This window comes from Camelina sativa, chromosome 5, assembly GCF_030686135.1.
Source record: "Camelina sativa cultivar CO46 ecotype springtype chromosome 5, ASM3068613v1".
Lineage (NCBI taxonomy): Eukaryota > Viridiplantae > Streptophyta > Magnoliopsida > Brassicales > Brassicaceae > Camelina > Camelina sativa.
In genome coordinates this window covers 3,174,639-3,192,592 of record NC_141884.1, presented here as the reverse complement: position 1 = coordinate 3,192,592, position 17,954 = coordinate 3,174,639, and the positions used below count along the sequence as shown (strand labels likewise).

The window sequence follows — 17,954 nt, the reverse complement described above, 5'->3', positions numbered from 1 at the left end:
ATCGGTTGTGCAAAAATAAATCTGTCATACACAAATAAATCTGTTACAACTAGTCCAGCAGACTTTTGAAAATATTTAGATTTTCTTTAAAAAAATTCTGGAAGGGTAAATTTAACTTTATTTTTTTTCCTAATAAAGCAAAAAGGGTATTTTAGGCAAAAAAAATAATTTATCTAATCCTCACATTTTATGAGTTAGTTTAGTAATTAACCTCTTAATTTGGGTCAATCTAGTTGTTCTCCCTATTTTATATTCTATATTTTTTGTTTTGGTATTTTTTCTGGTATTGTTTTACTACTTATTTCATCAGAGGAGTAAAGAAGTCAACGACAGAAGAAGAAAAACGGCAACACATAATAAGACAAGGAGTAAAGAAATCGATATAGTTAAAGGTGTAATTAATTCGAAGTATAGTCATAGAGAGGTTTGTGAAAATGATGACTTTCGTGTTGTATAGATGGAACCATTATTCTTGATTTTTCTCTAGCTATTGTTTGAAATGGTGTCATCTTTTTGTCCATATCTAACAAATTGAGAGTTGTAAGATCAGAAACCATTCCATTTATATATTGTCGTCAAGATGATGTAAGAAAGCGTGGTTAATTAATTACACTTTTTAACAAAAAGAAAAAAAAAGTATAGTGGGTAACAATTATAAAGATGATTCCATTAGGAAAATGCATTGGAAAGGTTTTTTTTTAATTGGGTTTAAGACTATAGGACAATACGATTAAGAGCTCTGTTTCACCATATCTTCGTCAACGAGAAAAAAATGTGATTAATTGGATATACTATGCCATCAATTAATTTATCTTTTAATTTAACGCTTCAGATCTGTATAAATTCAGTTTTGATTAATTTTTTTTAAAAATGATAAGATAATTAATTTTAGTTAAATTTAAATTTATATCATTTTATTTTTAGACAATACCAATTTTTTTTTTATCAAAATCCACTATATATCAGTATATCATAACTTACGCAAAACATGACATGTTGTAAAACTATTTACTTATATTACAGAATATAATACTAACAAATTTATGCAATCATTTTTCCCCTAAAAAAAAAAAGGAAGAAAAGAAAAAGGAAACATATATATTTTTACTGAGAAGAGCTAATACTATTACAGTACTTTTGGTGTTTTACGATTTACTTACCTTTTATTATTGATAAGAATAATTCTTGGTGAGAAAATAACCAGAAGATATTTAATGTTTAATTTAGTTTTATATGTTTTAATACTATATTTATTGTTAGTGATAGTATTTAAAGCTCAAATTTGTTACTTAGATATTGTTTCCTGTCTTAATGGATTGTTGATATAATTTTTGATTCAATGATCCGAATATTGATTACATTTAGGATTTATAAGTAGAATGAATAATTGTTAATATTGTTTTAGAGAATTTTAGGATTTTTGTTTTAAAATATGATTATTATGGTTTTTTCAAAAACTTTAAAGGAAAACAGAATATCGTTGTAAAGATATTTTAGAAATTTTTGGTATTAGTTATTGGTTTTTTTACAATTTTTTAAAGATACTATTGTAAATAATTTTTTAATAAGTAAAACTAAAATGGTATAGCACAAAAATGTTAATATATATAATATATATATATATATATATATATATTTTATTGAGAAAGAGCTAATACTTTATACTTTCGGTGTTTTAACAAATTTAATTACTTAGGTGAAACCTAATTTTACTTTTTACTTTGTTTCCATATAAACTATCGGATACATCCCTATCAACAATGAAACCCTAGCGGCTCTAAGAGCCCTATATTTATAGAGCCCAATATTTATATTAGCGTGTAGCTCTAAATTTCTTCAGCAGCAGAAATCGCTAACGTTCCTTGGTCATGGCCCCTCCGGCTCGGACGGACGATGTGCATACACTCAAGCGAGATATCAAGCAGATGGCAACGGCGGTGCAAGCTCTCGCCATCCAGAAAGAGGAGGATTACATCAATGTCCAGCCAGAAGAAGTGTGCAATAATGAATATAACCCGTTTGCAGAAGAGCCGTGGGAGCAAGGGTTCAAGTTTGAACTTCCGGAGTATCATGGCGGACAATCGGCGGAAGAGTTTCTCGATTGGATCTTTGCGGTCGAGGAGACTCTTGAGTTCAAAAACGTACCTTTGGAGCGACGTGTTCCCATGGTTGTGATGCGGTTCCGTGGAACAGCCGCAGCTTGGTGGTCGCAACTAAAGGCAGCGCGCGCACTGTCGGGTAAACCTAAAAACATGTCATGGGACAAGCTGAAGAAGAAGATGCGTAAGATGTTCTTACCATTCAACTACGATGAAATGATGTTCCAACGCTTGCACATGTTGCGACAAGGAGAGGATTCAGTAGAAAAATATTCCACCCAATTCTTTTCCCTTTTGGTGCGTGTTGATCTGCAAGATTCGGACCAGCAAATAGTGGCTCGTTTCGTTGGTGGCTTGCGGAAAAATATCCGAGACCATCTTTACTTGCTGAACCCTCTCACTATTGCTGAAGCTCGTCAACAGGCTCTCGCCGTGGAAGCTCGTCAAAAGGCCGGGTACGACAAATATGAGTTTGTATGGTGTTTAATTCCTGGCTGCGTGCCATTAGCTTTTTGTCTTTTGCTTTTTGCTATTCAATAATGTTCGAAAAGCATGAAGAAAAACAAGAAGAGACGGTAAGACGACGATCGAGAAGACTCCCATGCAGCCCTATCCTATATTAATTTGTTTTTTTGTCATTATCCGGCAGCTATAATTTTGAAATTTTATAAATCGGTTGGGACTAGTACGGAAGAAGTCATGAGATATTAAACTAATATTATATGTGCATTGGAGTATTTTGGTCTCCCCTTACGTACGTGGAACCCCATCTTATTATATATCATTAAGGTTTTTCAGGGAAAACATGTTTTATATAGTCCAACGGACGTGCTTACACAATTAATATATGAATAAGAATGAACGACAAACCCTGCATGCCTTAATTTACCCAAAACAAATCCTTGTCTAGGATCTTTCCTGATGATTTTTTTGCTGCCCTGATTATATATATATATCCGGTCATACCTCTTCGAGAGAAGAAACTATGATCTCAATGTTGTAGGCTTATAGCTAGCTAGTAGTACTGGCTGCATGCACTATTTGTTCTGCAAATGGTTCTTTCTCTCTTCACACCACCGGAAAAAAACATGTGTGTAATAATTGTTGTAAAAACCTTTTTATCTTTTTTTTGTGTGTCCAAACATTGTTTTTGTTTGGTCGTTACTCCTTTAGTGTCCAAACCTTTTTATAAATCACCAATTTCTTCGGTAATTATGGTATTATTGCAGTTTCTGTAATGAGGCCAAAACTAATTAATTCATCGCCATCAACATAGTCGGTCATTAGCCCCAATTAATCAGCTACGTACAGAGATTGGTAAAGAAGGTGTCGCCAACAAATCTCAAAAACTTTTGGTTCAACTTCTATAATGGTTATTGAGAAAATTAGATTCGTTTATTTTATAAGACTCATAATTATAAGATGTGATATAGTTTGCTTTTGTGAAAATAGTGATATGAATTTCCTAACATTCTTAATGCCTTTTATTTTTCTTAATGATAGGGACCGATGCAGACTCTCTATTGGAAGGAGGGTATTTCTATCTTGTTTATGGGGAAAAAATGATAGCCTCTCGTAATATACAGAGATTTTTTTATCAACATTTATGAACATCGAGTAAAAAAGGTGTAGAAGGTGTCGCCGACAAATCTCAAAAACTTTTGGTTCAACTTCTATAATGGTTATTGAGAAAATTAGATTCGTTTATGTTATGAGACTCATAAATCATAATTATAAGATGTGATATAGTTTGTTTTTGTGAATATAGTGATATGAATTTCCTTACATTCTTAATGCCTTTTTTTTGTTCTTAATGAAATGGGACCGAGGCAGACTCGTACGTCTCTATTGGAAGGAGGCTATTTCTATTTTGTTTATGGGGAAAAAATGATAGCCTCTCGTAATATACGATATTTTTTCAACTTTTATGAACATCGAGTAAAGTCGTATTTGGACTTATATTATGTGTCACGAAAATATGAAAGACTCTCTACCTACGTACACGTGACTAATTGACTTATTTGAAGATCTATATGGTCAAGTTCGAATTTTTTTTTCTTTCAGGCATGTTTTATAGACCTTTTAATTAGGACAGACCACCGCACATACCGCACGCAGTGCTACACTGCTACCCCTCGTCCCACTTGTCAACATGGACGGACCCCTTTTGCTTTTCATTTCTATCAATTATTTTTTCAATTAAAAGTTTTTTGTATTTAGTTTTTTTTTTTGAGTTCTCTACTCATACAAATACAATACATTACTTTTCGATATCATCATTAACATTATGTTAAATAGTAATATGTATATGCTAATAAATTTCTATCGAAGTTTAATAAGTGTTATTTCACACATTTCAAGCAAATTAAGAAATTATTGAATTTTACATATTTATCCTAATAAGTGGTTAATAATTTAAATTCAATGAAATAAAATGTAGATTTAAGGATAAATTAAAAAATTTAGCATAAAAATACATTGAAAATGGAGAATAACGCTCTTTATAAAAAAAAAAAAAATAACTTATTTTTGTGAAACAGAGAGGGAGTAACAATTTTGGGCAGAGCCAACATTTCGTGCCATTGGTTCAGAATTTGGGAGAGTGGAGGCGGTGGATATCGACGGTGGGAGGGTGAAAGTGACTGTCAATGGTTTCAAGCCCTTATGCTTGGTCACGGTAATTGAGTTCTACAATGGACAGGAGACTATAGTCAATCTCCGATATGAGCGTCTTCATGGCTGCTGCAAGAAGTGCTCTAGCTTGTGCCATGATGAGGATAATTGTCCACTATGGGCTACCAATAAGATCACCCCGGCTTTGCATGTTCCGGTGGAAGATGATACAGCTCGACCGATGCAAAGTTACAAAGGAGCAGTTATGAATGACAGGAATAACAGAAAAGGCAAGGAAGTGGATACTCGGAGATCATCTCAGTCTGGTCAGCGTCCACCCAAAGGTAAACAGGATGCAGGGTCAAAGAACCGGACCTCAAGGGAAACGGGCGAGTCTTCCAAACCGCGCCGGTCCAACAATTCTGGGGGGTTTAAGGATTACCGCCAGAAGGTTAGAACCTCCACGACTGTGGCTCCTTCTGTGGATGTGGCTCCAGTTGGAGAGCTGGAACCGGGGCAGATTCCGGATCAGGTCGTGCATGTGGCTGTCCAGACTGCAACCTTTGGGGTTCCACCTCCGAAGCGGGTTCGGAGGCCTCTTTTTCAGGAACGCGATCTGCGAGAAGAGGTGATTTTGGTTGATGCGGACTCCTCAGTCCCGAGTGCTGGGTCGGCTTCACAATCCACTGGTTTTGGTGCTATGCAGGATAGCTCAACTCAAGTGATACAGGCAACACTCCAGTACTTGTGGATGAGTCAGGAAAGTTACCGGTTTCGACAACAGCAAAGGAACCTCTGGAGGAGAATTTTGATCAGCAGATGGAGGAGGTCGAAAAAGAGGTGGGGGAGACAACGGTTGATGATCCTCAGCAGCAGACTGATGGTGATATGGAGGTTTCGGTGGAGGACCCTACCTTGGATCCAACGGATATTGGATCTCTCGGAGGAGAAACAGCAAACTCAGGTGCTGGCCCCGTGGAAGCGATACTTGGTTCAGATGCACCCGCTGTCATGGTTCCGCGGGCGGAAAAGGCTAACAAGGGGAAACCTCCTTTGGCTCTCAAAGGAGCTGCTTCCAGGAAATTGAATGTGTACTTACGCACAACACCAAGGAAACGCCCTGTCCCTAAAGAGGCGGGAGAAGGATCAAACATGAGGAACCCAAATCAGGAGAAGGATCCAACTGGTGGAGTCAAGCCACCCAAACCAACAGCGGATAAATGAAGATTTTAAGTTGGAATTGTCAGGTATTGGGGAATAAAGCAACTTTTGGGTATCTCAGGGATTTGTGGGGAAAGCATAGACCTGATTTTTTATTTTTATCTGAAACTAGACAGCCTATATCTGTTCTGGAACCTTTTGTTGGTCATTTTGGTTTTTCAAATTTAAAAACAGTTTTTCAAATTTCTGTTTTCAAATTTAAAAACAGAAAATATGATGGGGTCAAGTTCGATTTTTTTTCTTTTTCTTTCAGGCCTTTTAATTAGGACAGACCACCGCACATACCGCACGCAGTGCTACACTGCTACCCCTCGTCCCACTTGTGAACATGGATCCCTTTTGCTTTCATTTCTATCAATTATTTTTTTCAGTTAAAAGTTTTTTTGTATTTAGTTTTTTCTTTTGAGTTTTCTACACATACAATACATTACTTTTCGATATCATCATTAACATTATGTTAAATAGTAATATGTATATGCTAATAAATTTTTATCAAAGTTTAATAAGTGTTATTTAACACATTTCAAGCAAATTAAGAAAATATTGAATTTTACATATTTATCCTAATAAGTGGCTAATAATTTAAATTCAATAAAATAAAATGTAGATTTAAGGATAAATTAAAAAATTTAGCATAAAAATACATTGAAAATGGAGAATAACGCTCTTTATATATAAAAAAAATTTAAATAACTTATTTTTGTGAAACAGAGAGGGAGTAACAATTTTGTTGGAATCGTAAAATGGAAACATATGTGTACTAATTGTTGTAAAACCTTTTTGTTAATTATGATTTACTTCCGGACAAGAAAACAAAAGTGTGTGTCAAAATTAAACCTTTTAGTTATGATTTTGATGTGATGTGGTGGAATAAAACGTGTCATTATCAGAGATTGAAACACACACAATTAAGTAAAACAAGAAACAAGTATGTAAATTGAATCATTTAGTTCATGCATGTTTGCTTGAACACTTCGCAATGATAGAATATGAAGGTTCAGAAATGAAGTTTGAAGGCTCTGTCTTTAGCTAGGACATCAAAAGTTCTGGGGGACACTCTGAGAACAGCTGGGAATATTGTCTACTTGCGTCAGAGAAATTTCAACCAAGCTTTTACCCTTGTCATCCGAATCCCAGACCGGCCATTCAAAACTTGTCTGTAGAGACTCTTTATCATGTCTGCATCAGAAACCCTCGGACATGCAGCTGCAGATTTCGATAACTGTTTCTGCACTGGAAAAGCTGATCAGTGTCATATAGAATCTTGGTACCCTGACTTTAGAGCAGGTCGCTCTCCATATCTTTGGTTGACCCTAAAGCTGGCCTGGCATACAACCTCGTTTGGCCAACCTGACCATTTCACAAGCACCCGCAAACGCTCCCATCGTAATGAATTACTTTACAACAGCGTAGATCTCCTCATGCTGAAAACCATTCCCATGTTTGAGAAACAAAATAAGTAGTGAGAGACTCAACCTTCTCTGATTCATCCTAAAGATCCGAGTACAATACTCAAAATCACCTGTATCAGATCAGAAACAGGCCTTATGGATTATTTTTCGAAGGAAGAGCAATGTCTATTGACTTAAAAGGGGAAGAAAGAAAGGTAGATGCATGTCACAGAGAAACAAAATGACGAACAAAGTAAGGAGGCTTAAGAGGTAAAGGGAAACAACAGATTTTAAAAAGAATGAAATTATAGTTACAGACACAAGGATGAACCATACACACAAGGACACATTGATGCTTCAGAGTTAAGTCTTCAGTTAACACGTTTTTGTAGGGAAGCCCAAAGCTTTTAATAGAAATTCATCAAAAGCATTGTAGCTGAAGTGAGGATTAAACCGCAAATAGAAGTTGAAGATAACAAATCATCAAGAGATAAAAGTGAGTCTCACAACAAATCTAAAATGCGTGAACACATGAAAAAGCTCAAACCCTCAGGAGACAGGGCATTTGTCGTTCCATGACGCTGTCGCAAAAAAGATGGGATCAATGTCAGATTAAGAAAGCAAAAGAATATCTAAGCCAAGGTGAGAGGACAAGAACATACTTTGGGTTCTTCATTTGTAGTTCCATCGATGAGCACCATTGGGCCGAAGATGATCTTGAATCCGAGCAGCAGATTTTCCATTTGCATAGGTTAGAAAATAGTTTGGATTGCCACGAGTTGCCTTTTTATAGTTTCCATAGTAAACATCTCGAGGAAGATGTTTAAAATTCTTCTTGAACATTGATACCTACATGTTACAAAAAACACTTTGGGATATGTTATAGATACTCATAGGAGCATACATCTCAAGATATATAGGAAGCTCTATATGATAATGTTGTGTACCTCAGTGAAAGGTTCTTTGATATCATCTCGCTCAACGCTGCTCTCCTGAAACAAGAACATTTGCGAGTTATCCAAACCCGAAGGAAAAACCACAATTCCAATGTCTTGAAAGACTTTTTTCTAACTCACGTAATTTGCAAAGAGAACTTCATCCACCTCTGCAGGAACATCTCGGAGCAAATTTCTCAAGGAATATTCACGGGTTCCAGAAGGATGTACAAGCTCATCAGTGTCAAGATGCAGTATCCACTCCATACCAGCAGCATCCTAAGCAAAAGGAGAGAGAATGTGAAAAAAGTTGGCTATTCTATCATTTTTTTCTAGTGACTGACTGACTGAATAAGTCAAACGTAACAAGTACCCTTGCCATAGTGATGCCCATTTCCATATTCAAGTTTTGTTTCACGAACAATTCGTAATTACACGGTTTGTAGAAAAACTTCGCCAACCAAGTCTCATTCCATATCCGGCTGTAAAACCAAAATGAGATGGAACTTCAAAAATAACACCTCTACAACAACCATTTCACTTTTAATATATCAAGATAGCACACCAATCAATTATACCACTATTTCTAGGCTTTGTCTAGAAAAACAGATCAGTTGGTTCCTTTATGTCCTTCATATCTTTACCTAGATAGCTCTAAATCCATAACTTAAGGACAAAACAAAACACAAGAATACTACCTCTTAGCTTGCTCTTCTTCTAGTTCTCTTGTCCTGTATATAAAATTTACACCCTGCAAACAAATAATGTCACTGTGAATTACAACATAAAAGACAAAATCAGGATTCACGAACAGAGATCAATTGTAACAAAAAAAAGAAAGCTCACAGGGATGGTCTCCAAAACTCGAGATGCATTTGGGGAAGCAGCAGTGCCTTCAACGAAGAGATAAAAAGTTGAAACTCCAATGACCCTGTGATAATATATCCATGGCAGTGTCTGCTCTAATCCAGCTGAAGTACTCGTCGTTATAAATATCCATGGCAGTGTCTGCTCTAAGACCAAAACGAACCTTTTTCTGGTGTGTGTATGTTACAGCAGCAAGAGGTATCTCAGCATACTGTGTATCAGCAGGGACTATTTGATAAGTGATTGCAGCCAAGATCTACAAAAAGCACACGCCAAATAATCAATTGAGATGCAGTAAAGCAGACAATCTTAAATGGGATGCATTGGTAGATTAAATAAAACAGATTCTGCCTATTGGAACAAAACAGCAAACTCCTAAGTGCATAAGATTTTCAAATTGTGAAAAGTTCATAGAAAATACATATCTTTAAGCTGCTTCTGATCAAGAACTAACGAGAGAAAATCACCAAAGGTTCTTAATTACCTCATCTGAGACTCCACCAAGCGTGGACTTCAAAACCAATGAACAATACTTTCTGCAATATAAGTGCGATTAAGAAAATGGGTTTTATTCTCAACAGAAGTCCAACTTGAAACAACTAAAGAAAGGTTATGAACTAATGATAAAGAGAAGATTTATACCCTTTAGAGACACATCTCTCAAGAAACGCAGATTGTTTCGCAGTGTTTGAAGCGTATCTCATGTCAGGTAGCTCTTTGCTATATAACCTCAACACTTGCTGAAAGAGTTTAAGTTACTAAAATTAATGTCTTTTTTCTCATAAGAAATTAACTGTAAGAGCAGCCTAGACAGGATTAAAAGAAAACCAAGAAACATGTTAGAATGATTACCAACACTCTTGGAAAACAATGTAGCAACATCAAAATATGCGCCTCTGTAATGACTTATATCAGCTCTTATTAGCAATGGCAATGACCACAGAGGGTACTTTAAAAACAAATATGACTAAAGCTAGATGCTCCTTATATCTGCTCTCTAGGATACTACTAGATTCATAGTAGATGGATAGATAAGTTTAAAAAAAAAAAAAAAAAAAAAAACTCACACTTGAACATTTGAGTTTTTTTAAACCAAACATGTTACGCCTCAGAACGCATCTCACAGGAACAAAACATGTTACGGGTTGTTGTACATCGTAAGAAGCTCTCTTACGAGCTGCCATGGATCGGAGGATTCGTTGGGCTCGTTTCGTTCCCCACGATCTGGATTTGAGTTCCAAATTAAACTCGTTCTCTCGTCTGAGAAAAATATTATAGCTTTTTATTTTTATTTTTATTTTTATCCCACTCTCTCGATCTCAGGCAAAAACAAAAGTGAACCAAAAAAAACAATTAAAATTAAGTCGGTTATTAGCCGGTTTAGTCTAAACGCGGAACGTAATTAATTTTTTTTTTTTTTTTTTTTACGAAATTAGAAATTCAGTTTACTTGCGTAATCAAGAAATTACATGTAAGTAACAAAAAAAAAAAAAAAAAAAAAAAAAAAAAAAAAAAAAAAAAAAAATTCAGTTAATTGCGTAATCAGCTAATTAAGAAATTAAAACTAAACCGGTTATTAGACCGGTTTAGTCTAAACGCGGAAACTTAATTCGTTTTTTTTCCCCTTATAAACAAAAAAAAAAAAGAAAAAAGAAACATTCATCGTCTTCAACCTCTGAACATCCCTTTTTTTTTCGTTTCCCTCTGAACATTCATCGTCTTCGCTGACCTAATTGTGTGTTTCTCTCAGTCTCAGCTTTATCACAAGACTCACGCAAGCCTCAAATAAATAAACTCGCAAGTTTGTTTTCCTCAGGTACATCGGTTCATCTTCAACCTCGAAATTTTTTTTGGTTTCCCGTTTAGCTTCGCATGACCTAGGTTTTTCAGATTTCGCCTGTTCGGTTTTTTTTTTCACTAGATTTGATTAGTTCTCAGGGCTCCTGGTGAATTTTTTTTAGCGAAATCCCCAAATTGATTTTGGCGGGAAAATCGATTACTTACCTAATTGTTCATCCTAGTTTGTTTTTGTATGATGATCGTTGTTCTAGTGACTTCGCCTGTTCGGTTTTTTTTTTCCACTAGATTTGATTAGATTAGTTCTCAGGTGAATTTTTTTTAGCGAAACTTTATCCCCAAATTGATTTTGGCGCCAAAATCGCCTCAAATAAGCTCTGATGATGATGATGATGATGTTTTTTGAACAGGATGACTTCTTCTCCTCCTCCTCCTAATCCTCTTGTCCCTGAGGAGGAGAAAAAACTAATCTCGCAGCATGTTAGTTTTGGCTTGAACTTTAACAAATTTGCTCACATCAACTTCAACTCTACTCATCACTTTCAAACACTTTCTAAAAAACGCAACCCAGCCATAAAACTCAATACTCCTGTGGTGATTACTTCTATTGTTGCAGCAGTGGTTCTTGCTCTAGGTTTGCAATTCCTAAAAAAAAACTAAAAAAACATGTGCCGTCTTCTCTTTTTTCTCTTTTTTCTCTTTTTTTCTTTGACAAAAACTTGGAGATTGCGGGATATAAACACGGGCGCAGAGCTGCTTTTGCAAGAAGGTCACAGTCGCAGTGTCTATGGAATTGCATTTCAACAAGTTGGAACATTAGCAGCTTCTTATGGGCTTGATTCAGTGAACTTCTCTCCTAATGGTTATCACTTGGCATCTGGTGGTGAGGATAGTCAGTTCCCTACTTGGGATCTAAGAATGGGAAAGTCATTGAACATTATCCCTGCTCATGCTAACCTTGTGTCTCAAGTGAAGTATGAACCACGAGAAGGCTACTTCCTGGCCACTGCCTCATACGACATGAAAGTCAATGTAAATACTTCTCTAGTTCTGCTCTTAACTTTGGTTCTAGCTACTGCTTCTTCTGCTGATCGATTTTTTAGGGTTGTTGATTTTAAATTTATTTTTTCTTGGTTAAACAAAAAAAAAAACATAGGGTTCTTCTGTAATCATGTCGGATGCGTATTGTACGGATTGTAAGAAGGAGACGGAGTTGGTGTTCGATCACTCCATTGATGAGACCTCTGAGTGGCGTACCTTCGCTAATGAGTCTTCCAACAGCGATCCCAACCGTGTCGGTGGTCCAACCAACCCTCTTCTCGCCGATAGTGCTCTCACCACTGTCATCGCCAAGCCCAATGGTTCCTCCCGTGATTTCTTGTCTTCTTCTCTCGGGAGGTGGCAGAACCGTAACTCCAACTCCGATCGTGGTTTGATTCAAGCCTTTAAAACTATCGCCACCATGTCTGAAAGGTAGTCCCATTTTCTGATTTTCGTTTATCACCCCCCCTTCTGAGATATTGGATTTGGACTTTACAAAGCATTGAAAACGTTTAGATCACATGGTTTCTTAATGAGAGTACATGGTTTATGCAATGTTGTCTCCGCTTGGTGATTGGTCTTTGTATGTGCTTGCTTTGATTTATATCACGCAGCTTTCGTTATTTGGGGATCCACCTCTTGCATTATTGTTACACGTTTGAGAACCCACATTGTCAGTTACAGAACAAAAGGAGGTTCCTTTTTTAATGTTTCATTGATTCTGTTGTCTTTTTGGTTGTTGTTGTTGTTGGACATTACAGACTACTCGCACGGGAGGGAATCAATGCAGAGCAACTAGCTCGTGATCTTAAATCTTTTGAGCTCAAGGTGAATATTTCTCTTATTCTACATTTCATCTTTAGTTGTGATTCTGCTTCTAATGTGCTTGAATGAATACTTTGTGTTTCTTTTGCCTTGAGATAAGAATAAGTAGTTTTGTTTTTTTGCAAACGAATTCATCATCTCTTGCTGTCGTCTGCTTATTGGTATCGAAGACATTAGACTCCTTCCTTTGTATGCTTGCTTGCTTACACATCTCTCAGTTTGCCTTCAGCTTTTCAAATGTGATTAATTTGTTGGCTGCATTGAATTTGTGGTTTCATAGCTCTCTACTTGCTGATATTGCAGAGAAGGTTCTGCTCTAACCTCGGGATGTCCAACCATGCGGTTAAAGCTGCTCAGTTGGAAGCGTTATCGAAGAAGCTCAAGGCTAAAACCCTAAGGAACGAAGCTCCTTCTCAGTCTATTGCTGCCACTAGGTAATCCCCTTCACCTTCAGTTTTATATTTTCAATCAGTTGTGGAGTGCTAATTTGGGTGGGAGAATGAAACAATTGAAATGTTCCTTCATTACTCAACCTTTCAAATGGGAGTAGCTAGTGTCCACAAGCAAGTGTTGATTCTATTGTCTTTGATGTTGTTGGACATTGCAGACTACTCGCACGGGAGGGAATCAATGCAGAGCAACTAGCTCGTGATCTTAAATCTTTTGAGCTCAAGGTGAATATTTGTCTTATTCTATCTTTCATCTTAAGTTGTGATTCTGCTTCTAATGTGCTTGAATGAATACTTTGTGTTTCTTTTGCCTTGAGATAAGAATAAGTAGTTTTCTTTTCACATGGTCCTCAAACAAATTTCTTTTTTTAAGTTGTTTTTTAGCAAACGAATTCATTATCTCTTGATGCTGTCCGCTTATTGGTATAGAAAGATTGATTACTTATTACAGAGGCGCATATTTTGTTGTTTCCTACTTAAAAGTTGTCAATTGTATATTTGTACTATGCAATCAATAATCTTTAAAAAGACAATGGATATGGATGATTGGCTTAGTGACAGGATATATTAGAGGGTTTGGATGCTAAATATTGCATGTGAATTTGACTTGGCAGGAGGATTGGAGAAAAGAAAAACGTGACTTCCTTCAGAGCCTCAGCAGAATATCAATGCTACCTAAAACGAATTTCACTGATACAAGCAGAGAGGCTCATGCTGGTCAACTAGTGCCGGTGGCTTCAAGTCCTCGAGTGTCCTCAATACCAGGCAAAGAACTTGTGGCTCTGGCTAACATACCCATTCATGAGAAAAAGGCATACATCTATGGAGAGGTTGTGAAGAAACTTAACACTTCAAAAGAACGAGGCTTGCCATTTAGAGTAAGGATTTCCTATACCTTGACTTAAAACTTAGTACTAGTTCACTTTCCTTGAATTACTGTCGATACGTCTAGCTGAAAACTATTAATTTCCCCTAACTACTTTAAGAAGTCAAGCTAGAATTGTTATAACTTTTTGTTCGGTATGCACTCTACCTCTTATGCAGCAGCCATTTTAACTGGCTACCCTCATATTGACTGTTTGGGTGTGCTTTCTACTGATCCTAGTTTTGACTTTTTGTACAGCCTGCTATGTGTTTTAAGGACGCTTATGATACTCCTGGTGCTGAGGTAACTCGCGGAAAATCAGTCAACATGCAGAAGAAACTTTTACTCTACACCATCATTTCTGGCTCCCGTAGGCAAATTGAGCGCATACTGAGGGATCTGTCTACACTATTCAACACAATTGAAGATTTCTTATGGTTCAAATTATCATGCATAAGGGACGTCACTGGTGGATCTTCATCTGTGGTCCTGAATGATGGCCTTGCACCGTACAGTTTAGATGATCTTCAGGCCTATCTCAATAAATTTGAGCCTTCATACTACACGAAGAATGGTAAAGACCCCTTGGTATATCCATATGTTTTGCTTCTCAGCATTCAGTTGCTACCAGCTATCATGCACTTATCCAAAGAAGCAGGAGATGGAGGGTATAATATCGATGCTCTTCATATAGCTATTTGTCTAGTGGACCATTCCGTTTTATCAGAAGGCTCTGGGACTGGCCACAAACTAAGTGTGATGGATCCTAATGCTGAGGCATCTAGCATGATAAGGCAATATGGGTCAATGTTTTTGCATCATGGAGATTTCCAAATGGCGGTAGAGTATTATGCACAAGCTGCTGCTACTGTAGGTGGGGGACAATTAGCTTGGTCTGGAAGAAGTAATACGGATCAACAGAGGCAGAGAAACTTTATGCTGAAGCAGCTGCTGACTGAGATTCTGCTTCGAGAAGGTGGCCTTTACTTTATGCTTGGGGAAAGAGGTTCTGGTGAAGAAGGTCAGCTTGGAAGGTTTTTTACTGATTCTAGATTGCGACAGCAGTTCTTGGTTGAAGCTGCGCATCAATGTCAGGAAGCTGGATTATATGACAAAGTAAGTAACTTCTCATCTAACATTGTTTGGAGCCTAAGTCTTTTATAGAATTTTCACCATGGTTTTCATTTTCCCAGTCCATAGAAATACAGAAGAGAGTCGGTGCATTTTCGGCTGCCTTGGAATCTCACTCCATCGATGAGACCTCTGAGTGGCGTACCTTTGCTAATGAGTCTTCCAACAGCGATCCCAACCGTGTCGGTGGTCCAACCAACCCTCTTCTCGCCGATAGTGCTCTCACCACTGTCATCGCCAAGCCCAATGGTTCCTCCCGTGATTTCTTTTCTTCTTCTCTCGGGAGGTGGCAGAACCGTAACTCCAACTCCGATCGTGTTTTGATTCAAACCGTTAAAACTATCGCCACCATGTCTGAAAGGTAGTCCCATTTCTGATTTTTTCGTTTATTCCCCCCCTTTTGAGATCCCCTTCTGAGATATTGGATTTGGACTTTACAAAGCATTGAAAACGTTTAGATCACATGGTTTCTAATGAGAGTACATGGTTTATGCAAAGTTGTTTCCCGCTGGAGATTGGTTTTTGGATTTATATCACGCAGCTTTCGTTATTTGGGGATCCACCTCTTGCATTATTGTTACACGTTTGAGAAACCACATTGTCAGTTACAGAACAAAAGGAGGTTCCTTTTTTAATGGTTCATTGATTCTGTTGTCTTTTTTGGTTGTTGTTGTTGTTGGACATTACAGACTACTCGCACGGGAGGGAATCAATGCAGAGCAACTAGCTCGTGATCTTAAATCTTTTGAGCTCAAGGTGAATATTTGTCTTATTCTATCTTTCATTTTTAGTTGTGATTCTTCTTCTAATGTGCTTGAAGGATTACTTTGTGTTTTTTTTTGCCTTGAGATAAGAATAAGTAGTTTTGTTTTTTTGCAAACGAATTCATCATCTCTTGCTTTCTTGCTTACACATCTGTCAGCTCGCCGTCTGTTTTCAAATGTGATTAATTTCTTCTGCCACTATATGATGTTTTTTTCTAATTTTTTTTTTTTTTTTTTTTTTTGCCGTTTTTAAATACTCTTCAAAGACAACATTTGAGGATGTGTTTCCTGCTGAGGCGACGAGCGTTGAAGAATACCTGCAACAGGTACTTTTGTTTCTCGGATGTTTACTACATATATTATAATATAGATTGATTGTCTTGGTTGGCGATGCATGGCCATTATGATGTGTGTTGTTTATTGTTTTGTTTTAGGTTCATGAAATGGCTATGGTATCAGCTATACAGGAAGCCCAAAAGGATAATGTTCGAAGCTTTAATGACTACTGATAAGCCATACATAGTGTACACAAGGAAGAAGACACGTGCGACTGAAGCGTAGGAGAGGAAGGAGCACGTGACTAAGATTGTATATAAGACTTTACTCTGTTCGTTATTCAGTTTTATGCATTGTTTGGTGATTGTTAGCGACGTATGTGTTGCTCTGGAATCGAGTTATTGATCCGGTGATGTCCCGGAGGCTCATTCCGTTATAAACATTGTATCCTTCAGATAAGAAATAAAGATTACGTATTCATTCTTATCAACTACATGATGAAAGTGCTGGAGGTTTGTATTCTTGCTATCCATATTTCCACTTTAACTTTATTCGTTACTTCTTTTTCCTCCTAGTATTTGGTTTCTTCTCGTTATGCTTTTGCATAGAAAGATTGATAACTCATTACAGAGGCGTTTTGTTGATTCCTACTTAAAAGTTGTCAATTGTACTATGCAATCAATAATCTTTAAAGAGACTTTTCATGGATATGGATGATTTGCTTAGTGACAGGATATATTAGAGGTTTTGGATGCTATATATTGCATGTGAATTAACTTGGCAGGAGGATTGGAGAAAAGAAAAACGTGACTTCCTTCAGAGCCTCAGCAGAATATTAATGCTACCTAAAACGAATTTCGCTGATACAAGCAGAGAGGCTCATGCTGGTCAACTAGTGCCGGTGGCTTCAAGTCCTCGAGTGTCCTCAACTCCAGGCAAAGAACTTGTGGCTCTGGCTAACATACCCATTCATGAGAAAAAGGCATACATCTATGGAGAGGTTGTGAAGAAACTTAACACTTCAAGAGAACGAGGCTTGCCATTTAGAGTAAGGATTTCCTATACCTTGACTTAAAACTTAGTACTGATATTGTGGTTTCATAGCTCTCTATTTGCTGATATTGCAGAGAAGGTTCTGCTCTAACCTCGGGATGTCCAACCATGCGGTTAAAGCTGCTCAGGAAGCTGTGCAAAAATCTGAGGAGTTTGACATAAGGTACGTTTCAGTTATCTCTCCCCAGATACTCGTGACCAAGATGGACATAGCAGAACTGAAAGATCGTTATTTGGGATCTTGCAGGAGGAGTCCTATATCAATAGCGGCAGTGGTCATTTATATCATAACCCAGCTTTCTGATGACAAGAAGACTCTCAAAGGTTTGTAAACTTTGTAAATTTGTAAATTTACATTTTCTCATCTCTCTTGCAAATTTGTAAACACCTTCAAGAAAGTCAAAATTGAACATTTTGGATGGTTTCGAAGCTCGGAGATGATTGTGGAGGTATCGCTGAGGCTGCTTGAGATTCACCATCAAGATCATACTCCAACAGTCTCCTTTGAGATGATTTCTTAGTAATGCTTGAGTTTGAAGAGTTGTGAGCTGAAGTTACCACTGAGCTGAAAACACCTGCTTCTTTTAGCTCTTGGATTATAACATGTAAAAAGATTGGAAAAGATTT

The 17,954-nt window shown here is 37.0% G+C and overlaps 2 protein-coding genes across 12 annotated transcripts; one reads left to right on the top strand and one right to left on the bottom strand.

Moving 5' to 3' along the window:
* Positions 1-6,841: 6,841 nt before the first annotated feature.
* Positions 6,842-10,468, bottom strand: LOC147943223 (glycosyltransferase-like At2g41451). 11 transcript variants are annotated; one of them, XM_087513030.1, is made up of 11 exons: positions 10,194-10,397; positions 9,979-10,022; positions 9,769-9,866; positions 9,611-9,662; positions 9,106-9,382; positions 8,958-9,010; positions 8,633-8,741; positions 8,401-8,538; positions 8,272-8,316; positions 7,987-8,173; positions 7,596-7,905 (listed from the first exon to the last, which is right to left on the bottom strand). In XM_087513030.1, exons 7-10 carry the CDS (start codon positions 8,657-8,659, stop codon positions 7,997-7,999), a joined length of 387 nt encoding a protein of 128 aa, XP_087369156.1. In that variant the 5' UTR covers positions 8,660-8,741; positions 8,958-9,010; positions 9,106-9,382; positions 9,611-9,662; positions 9,769-9,866; positions 9,979-10,022; positions 10,194-10,397; the 3' UTR covers positions 7,596-7,905; positions 7,987-7,996. The 11 variants fall into 10 exon arrangements, 4 of the variants coding, with proteins under 4 accessions (XP_087369156.1, XP_087369154.1, XP_087369157.1 ...); XR_015598227.1 differs by lacking the exon at positions 9,979-10,022 and adding an exon at positions 6,842-7,455 and having other exon boundaries at positions 7,832-7,905; positions 10,194-10,409; XR_015598232.1 differs by lacking the exon at positions 9,979-10,022 and adding an exon at positions 6,842-7,455 and having other exon boundaries at positions 7,832-7,905; positions 10,194-10,402.
* A 285-nt stretch (positions 10,469-10,753) lies between these two features.
* LOC147943222 (nuclear pore complex protein NUP93A-like) lies at positions 10,754-16,760 on the top strand. The gene is made up of 12 exons (XM_087513020.1): positions 10,754-10,942; positions 11,334-11,955; positions 12,080-12,396; positions 12,726-12,792; positions 13,093-13,223; positions 13,397-13,463; positions 13,853-14,116; positions 14,362-15,219; positions 15,297-15,595; positions 15,924-15,990; positions 16,265-16,324; positions 16,433-16,760. Exons 2-12 carry the CDS (start codon positions 11,590-11,592, stop codon positions 16,505-16,507), a joined length of 2,571 nt encoding a protein of 856 aa, XP_087369146.1. The 5' UTR covers positions 10,754-10,942; positions 11,334-11,589; the 3' UTR covers positions 16,508-16,760.
* The last annotated feature ends 1,194 nt before the right edge of the window (positions 16,761-17,954 follow it).

Coding starts and splice junctions, on each gene's coding strand:
- LOC147943223 (XM_087513028.1), bottom strand. CDS start 8,659: ATGGAAATGGGCATCACTATGGCAAGG. Junction 8,539..8,632: donor TGGGCATCACTATGGCAAGG/GTACTTGTTACG, acceptor CCTTTTGCTTAG/GATGCTGCTGGTATGGAGTG. Junction 8,174..8,271: donor TCAAAGAACCTTTCACTGAG/GTACACAACATT, acceptor TGTAACATGTAG/GTATCAATGTTCAAGAAGAA.
- LOC147943222 (XM_087513020.1), top strand. CDS start 11,590: ATGTGCCGTCTTCTCTTTTTTCTCTTTTTTCTCTTTTTTTCTTTGACA. Junction 11,956..12,079: donor CATACGACATGAAAGTCAAT/GTAAATACTTCT, acceptor AAAAAAACATAG/GGTTCTTCTGTAATCATGTC. Junction 12,793..13,092: donor TTAAATCTTTTGAGCTCAAG/GTGAATATTTCT, acceptor CTGATATTGCAG/AGAAGGTTCTGCTCTAACCT.